This window comes from Eleutherodactylus coqui, chromosome 1 (genome assembly GCF_035609145.1).
Source record: "Eleutherodactylus coqui strain aEleCoq1 chromosome 1, aEleCoq1.hap1, whole genome shotgun sequence".
NCBI lineage: Eukaryota > Metazoa > Chordata > Amphibia > Anura > Eleutherodactylidae > Eleutherodactylus > Eleutherodactylus coqui.
In genome coordinates this window covers 536,712,357-536,719,571 of record NC_089837.1, presented here as the reverse complement: position 1 = coordinate 536,719,571, position 7,215 = coordinate 536,712,357, and the positions used below count along the sequence as shown (strand labels likewise).

The window sequence follows — 7,215 nt, the reverse complement described above, 5'->3', positions numbered from 1 at the left end:
GGCACTATTGATACCGAGACCACCGAGGGGCGGAGGGGGCACTATTGATACCGAGACCACCGGGGGGCGGAGGGGGCACTATTGATACCGAGACCACCGGGGGGCGGAGGGGGCACTATTGATACCGAGACCACCGGGGGGCGGAGGGGGCAGTATTGATACCGAGACCACCGGGTGGGCGGAGGGCGCACTATTCATACCGAGACCACCGGGGGGCACTATTGATACCGAGACCACCGGGGGGCGAAGGGGGCACTATTGATACCGAGACCACCGGGGGGCGGAGCGGGCAGTATTGATACCGAGACCACCGGGGGGCGGAGCGGGCAGTATTGATACCGAGACCACCGGGGGGCGGAGGGGACACTATTGATACCGAGACCACCGGGGGGCGGAGGGGGCACTATTGATACCGAGACCACCGGGGGGGCGGAGGGGGCACTATTGATACCGAGACCACCGGGGGGCGGAGCGGGCAGTATTGATACCGAGACCACCGGGGGGCGGAGGGGGCACTATTGATACCGCGACCACCGGGGGGCGGAGGGGGCACTATTGATACCGCGACCACCGGGGGGCGGAGGGGGCACTATTGATACCGAGACCACCGGGGGGACGAGGGGGCACTATTGATACCGAGACCACCGGGGGCAGAGGGGGCACTATTGATACCTAGACCACCGGGGGTGGCACTATTACCACTAAGACAACTGGGGTGGGGGGGGTGGGGGACACACTACTGAGACAACTAGGGGGGCAGTATTACTACTGAGACCACCGGGGGGCACTGACCCTCTCTATCTTTAGCCCATTAGGGAAGTTTTGATTAGTAAGATTTGTTTTCCTATTCTCCGCCACCCAGGAATGTGTCAGACACAACCTAGGGTAAGAGGACTGAGACACAGAGAATGCTGGGAAGTGTAGTTCAATGGTAACACGAGGAAGGAAGTAGCCTGTCCTCCAAAGATGGCTGCAGGAAGAGGCGTGGCAGACAAGGAATGATAGACGGAGCAGATTTATTATGTGACCCCCCCAAGCTGTGCACCACACCTACTAGAGCATTCGCAGATGTGGGCAGCGGTGGTGGCACAGTGGTAACATCATCGAGAGCACTCCTGGATGGATCAGCACTGCCAACTGTCATCCTGGAGACCCAAATACAGAGCGGTGGCACCGCCAGTGCCAAGTCTCTACATCCACATAGGAGCCAGATGACCTCAGAGGGGCGCCGCAGCTACTGTCTCTGCAGTGAGGGGCCGGGTCCAACAGATTGTACAGTCAGGAGTCCTTTACCCCGGCCGTTGGCACCAGTGGGGGCATCTGCCCCGGGTTACTGCTGACATCAGATATGCTGGAGCCGCTCCCTGGGAAGACTCCGGCGTCCTTCACTGCCTCCTTGTTCTCATACTCCGCCATCCTGCGCTGCACCAACACCGGCATCAGCGCCACATAAGAGGCCATCAAGCGATGGTTGGAACGGATGAGTTTAGAGGCACAACTGTCCAGGCACCGCTCCTACCCGGAAAGGACAAAGAATGTGAGACTGGACCGGCACTACTACCCCACCTAGGCTCCACCCTCTCCATGCCCACCTCCCCCACAGGGAGGCCCCCCCCCCCCCCCACAGGGAGGCCCCCCCCCCCCACAACCTCCCCCACAGGGAGGCCTCCCCCCCACAGGGAGGCCCCCCCCCCCCACAACCTCCCCCACAGGGAGGCCCCCCCCCACCAACCTCCCCCCACAGGAGGGGTGCCCTACAACCTCCCCTGCGGTAAGACCTCCCTCCCTCCAACTCCGTAAAGCCTCCCTCCCACCTCCTCCGCTGTGAGGTTGCGGTAGTTGAGGTTCTTGGCGCAGCGGCTGAAGCACAGCTCCGTCATCTTGTTGTAAACCAGCAGGAAATCCCGCAGCTGCAGAGAGAAAGAAACTAGATGAGAGCCCAGCCGCCCGTGCCCCCCACCGCACCAACCACCTCGCTATGGGTGCCCAGCCATCCGTGCCCCCCCGCACCAATCACCCTGCTATGAGTGCCCGCCCACCCATTGCCCCCCGCCCCGATACCCCTGCTATGAGTGCTTGGTGCTGGGGGGCACGAACGGCCAACCACCCCGCTATGAGTGCCCGGCCTCCCAACCCGATACCCCTGATATGAGAGCTCTCCCGCCCCTATACACGTGCTATAAGTGCCTGGCCGCCCGTGGCACCTGCCCTGATACCCCTGCTATGAGTACGCAGCCGCCCGTGGCCACCGCCCTGATACCCCTGCTATGAGTACGCAGCCGCCCGTGGCCCCCGTCCTGATTCCACCGCTATGAGTGCCCGGCCGCCCGTAGTCCCCGCCCTGATACCCCTACTATGAGTGCCCGGCTGCCTATGGCCCCCGCTGTAAACCCCCTTTATGAGTTCCTAGCCCATGCCCCCGCCCCAGCACTGACCACCCCCCTATGGGTGCCCGACAGCCCATGGCCCCACCGTCCTGATTCCACTGCTATGAGTGCCCGGCCGTCCCTGGCCCCTGCCGTAAACCCCCTTTATGAGTTCCTAGCCCATGCCTCCCCCCCAGCACCGACCACCCCACTATGGGTGCCCGGCCGCCCGTGGCCCCCGTCCTGATTCCACTGCTATGAGTGCCCGGCCGCCCGTGGCCCCCGTCCTGATTCCACTGCTATGAGTGCCCGGCCGCCCGTGGCCCCCGTCCTGATTCCACTGCTATGAGTGCCCGGCCGCCCGTGGCCCCTGTCCTGATTCCCCTGCTATGAGTGCCCGGCCGCCCGTGGCCCCCGTTCTGATTCCACTGCTATGAGTGCCCGGACGTCCGTGGCCCTCGTCCTGATTCCCCTGCTATGAGTGCCCGGCCGTCCGTGGCCCCCGTCCTGATTCCCCTGCTATGAGTGCCCGGCCGTCCGTGGCCCTCGTCCTGATTCCCCTGCTATGAGTGCCCGGCCGCCCGTGGCCCCCGTCCCGATTCCACTGCTATGAGTTCCCCCGCCGTCCGTGGCCCCCGTCCTGATTCCCGTGCTATGAGTGCCCGGACGTCCGTGGCCCTTGTCTTGATTCCACTGCTATGAGTACCCGGCCGCCCGTGGCCCCTGCCCTGATTTCACTGCTATGAGTGCCCCGCCGTCCGTGGCCCCCGTCCTGATTCCCCTGCTATGAGTGCCCGGCCGTCCGTGGCCCTCGTCCTGATTCCCCTGCTATGAGTGCCCGGCCGCCCGTGGCCCCCGTCCCGATTCCACTGCTATGAGTGCCCGGCCGCCCGTGGCCCCCGTCCTGATTCCACTGCTATGAGTGCCCGGCCGCCCGTGGCCCCCGCCCTGATTCCACTGCTATGAGTGCCCGGCCGTCTGTGGCCCCCGCCCTGATTCCACTGCTATGAGTGCCCGGCCGTCCGTGGCCCCCGTCCTGATTCCCCTGCTATGAGTGCCCAGACGTCCATGGCCCTCGTCCTGATTCCACTGCTATGAGTACCCCGCCGTCCGTGGCCCCCGTCCTGATTCCCGTGCTATGAGTGCCCGGACGTCCGTGGCCCTTGTCTTGATTCCACTGCTATGAGTACCCCGGCCGCCCGTGGCCCCTGCCCTGATTTCACTGCTATGAGTGCCCCGCCGTCCGTGGCCCCCGCCCTGATCCCCCTGCTACGAGTACCCGGCCGTCCGTGGCCCCCGTCCTGATTCCACTGCAATGAGTGCCCGGCCGCCTGTGGCCCCCTTCCTGATTCCACTGCTATGAGTGCCCGGCCGTCCGTGGCCCCCGTCCTGATTCCACTACTATGAGTGCCCGGCCGCCCGTGGCCCCCGTCCTGATTCCACTGCTATGAGTGCCCGGCCGCCCGTGGCCCCCGTCCTGATTCCACTGCTATGAGTGCCCGGCCGCCCGTGGCCCCCGTCCTGATTCCACTGCTATGAGTGCCCGGCCGCCCGTGGCCCCCGTCCTGATTCCACTGCTATGAGTGCCCGGCCGCCCGTGGCCCCCGTCCTGATTCTACTGCTATGAGTGCCCGGCCGCCCGTGGCCCCCGTCCTGATTCCACTGCTATGAGTGCCCGGCCGTCCGTGGCCCCTGCCCTGATATCCCTGCTATGAGTGACTGGCCGTCCGTGGCCCCTGCCCTGCTATCCCTGCTATGAGAGCCCGGCCGCCCGTGACCCCCTTCCTGATTTCACTGCTATGAGTGCCCGGCCGCCTGTGGCCCCCATCCTGATTCCACTGCTATGAGTGCCCGGCCGTCCGTGGCCCCCGTCCTGATTCCCGTGCTATGAGTGCCCGACCGCCCGTTGCCCCCGTCCAGATTCCACTGCTATGCGTGCCCGGCCGCCCGTGGCCCCCGTCCAGATTCCACTGCTATGCGTGCCCGGCCGCCCGTGGCGCCCGTCCTGAATTCACTGCTATGCGTGCCCGGCCGCCCGTGGCCCCCGTCCAGATTCCACTGCTATGCGTGCCCGGCCGCCCGTCCTGAATCCACTGCTATGCGTGCCCGGCCGCCCGTCCTGATTCCACTGCTATGCGTGCCCGGCCGCCCGTGGCCCCCGTCGTGATTCCACTGCTATGAGTGCCCGGCCGCCCGTGGCCCCCGTCCTGATTCCACTGCTATGCGTGCCCGGCCGCCCGTCCTGATACCCCTGCTATGAGTGCCCGGCCGCCCGTGGCCCCCGGCTTGATTCCCTTGCTATGAGTACCCGGCCGTCCGTGGCCCCCGTCCTGATTCCCGTGCTATGAGTGCCCGACCGCCCGTTGCCCCCGTCCAGATTCCACTGCTATGCGTGCCCGGCCGCCCGTGGCCCCCGTCCAGATTCCACTGCTATGCGTGCCCGGCCGCCCGTCCTGATTCCACTGCTATGCGTGCCCGGCCGCCCGTGGCCCCCGTCCTGATTCCACTGCTATGCGTGCCCGGCCGCCCGTGGCCCCCGTCCTGATTCCACTGCTATGAGTGCCCGCCCGCGGTCCTCGTCCTGATTCCCCTGCTATGAGTGCCCGGCCGCCTGTGGCCCCCGTCCTGATTCCCGTGCTATGAGTGCCCAGCCGCCTGTGGCCCCCGCCCTGATACCACTGCTATGAGTGCCCGGCCGCCCGTCCTGATTCCACTGCTATGAGTGCCCGGCCGCCCGTGGCCCCCGTCCTGATTCCACTGCTATGAGTGCCCGGCCGCCCGTGGCCCCCGTCCTGATTCCACTGCTATGAGTGCCCGGCCGCCCGTGGCCCCCGTCCTGATTCCACTGCTATGCGTGCCCGGCCGCCCGTGGCCCCCGTCGTGATTCCACTGCTATGAGTGCCCGCCCGCGGTCCTCGTCCTGATTCCCCTGCTATGAGTGCCCGGCCGCCTGTGGCCCCTGTCCTGATTCCCGTGCTATGAGTGCCCGGCCGCCCGTGGCCCCCGCCCTGATACCACTGCTATGAGTGCCCGGCCGCCCGTGGCCCCCGTCCTGATTCCACTGCTATGAGTGCCCGGCCGCCCGTGGCCCCCGCCCTGATTCCACTGCTATAAGTGCCCGATCGCCCGTGGCCCCCGTCCTGATTCCACTGCTATGAGTGCCCGGCCGTCCGTGGCCCCCGCCCTGATTCCACTGCTATGAGTGCCCGGCCGTCAGTGGCCCCCGCCCTGATTCCACTGCTATGAGTGCCCGGCCGTCAGTGGCCCCCGCCCTGATTCCACTGCTATGAGTGCCCAGCCGTCCGTGGCCCCCGCCCTGATTCCACTGCTATGAGTGCCCGATCGCCCGTGGCCCCCGCCCTGATTCCACTGCTATGAGTGCCCGATCGCCCGTGGCCCCCGCCCTGATTCCACTGCTATGAGTGCCCGATCGCCCGTGGCCCCCGTCCTGATTCCACTGCTATGAGTGCCCGGCCGCCCGTTGCCCCCGTCCTGATTCCACTGCTATGAGTGCCCGGCCGCCCGTGGCCCCCGTCCTGATTCCACTGCTATGAGTGCCCGATCGCCCGTGGCCCCCGCCCTGATTCCACTGCTATGAGAGCCCGGCCGCCCGTGGCCCCCGTCCTGATTCCCGGACGCCCGTGGCCCCCGTCCTGATTCCCGGACGCCCGTGGCCCCCGTCCTGATTCCCGGCCGCCCGTGGCCCCCGTCCTGATTCCCGGCCGCCCGTGGCCCCCGTCCTGATTCCCGGCCGCCCGTGGCCCCCGTCCTGATTCCCGGCCGCCCGTGGCCCCCGTCCTGATTCCCGGCCGCCCGTGGCCCCCGTCCTGATTCCCGGCCGCCCGTGGCCCCCGTCCTGATTCCCGTGCTATGAGTGCCCGGCCGCCTGTGGCCCCTGTCCTGATTCCCGTGCTATGAGTGCCCGGCCGCCCGTGGCCCCCGCCCTGATTCCACTGCTATGAGTGCCCGATCGCCCGTGGCCCCCGCCCTGATTCCACTGCTATGAGTGCCCGATCGCCCGTGGCCCCCGCCCTGATTCCACTGCTATGAGTGCCCGGCCGCCCGTTGCCCCCGTCCTGATTCCACTGCTATGAGTGCCCGGCCGCCCGTGGCCCCCGTCCTGATTCCACTGCTATGAGTGCCCGATCGCCCGTGGCCCCCGCCCTGATTCCACTGCTATGAGAGCCCGGCCGCCCGTGGCCCCCGTCCTGATTCCCGGACGCCCGTGGCCCCCGTCCTGATTCCCGGACGCCCGTGGCCCCCGTCCTGATTCCCGGCCGCCCGTGGCCCCCGTCCTGATTCCCGGCCGCCCGTGGCCCCCGTCCTGATTCCCGGCCGCCCGTGGCCCCCGTCCTGATTCCCGGCCGCCCGTGGCCCCCGTCCTGATTCCCGGCCGCCCGTGGCCCCCGTCCTGATTCCCGTGCTATGAGTGCCCGGCCGCCTGTGGCCCCTGTCCTGATTCCCGTGCTATGAGTGCCCGGCCGCCCGTGGCCCCCGCCCTGATTCTACTGCTATGAGTGCCCGGCCGCCCGTGGCCCCCGTCCTGATTCCGGCCGCCCGTGCCCCCGTCCTGATATCCCTGCTATGACTGCCCGCCTGCCCCGATCTCCCCGCTGCCGGCTCCTCACATTGCGCAGCTGCTGCTGCTCCGCTTCCATGTTGACCACCGCTGTCGCCGCATGTATGGCTCAGGGCGCCGCCATTCCTGCAGTCTGAGCGGTCACATGTAACGGCCTCTAGTGACAGCGGGCGGCCATTTTCTCGGAGCTCTCAAGATCGGTAAATCCTCTCCCAGAATGCTGCGCAGCACGACGAGAGCTCCGCCCCTCCAGCATGCAGCAGGAACTTC

At 67.2% G+C, this 7,215-nt stretch overlaps 1 protein-coding gene across 1 annotated transcript; it reads right to left on the bottom strand.

The window, feature by feature from the left end:
• Positions 1-999: 999 nt before the first annotated feature.
• Positions 1,000-7,182, bottom strand: TIMM10B (translocase of inner mitochondrial membrane 10B). Its single transcript, XM_066588575.1, has 3 exons — positions 6,995-7,182; positions 1,815-1,910; positions 1,000-1,515 (listed from the first exon to the last, which is right to left on the bottom strand). Exons 1-3 carry the CDS (start codon positions 7,022-7,024, stop codon positions 1,279-1,281), a joined length of 363 nt encoding a protein of 120 aa, XP_066444672.1. The 5' UTR covers positions 7,025-7,182; the 3' UTR covers positions 1,000-1,278.
• Positions 7,183-7,215: the final 33 nt, after the last annotated feature.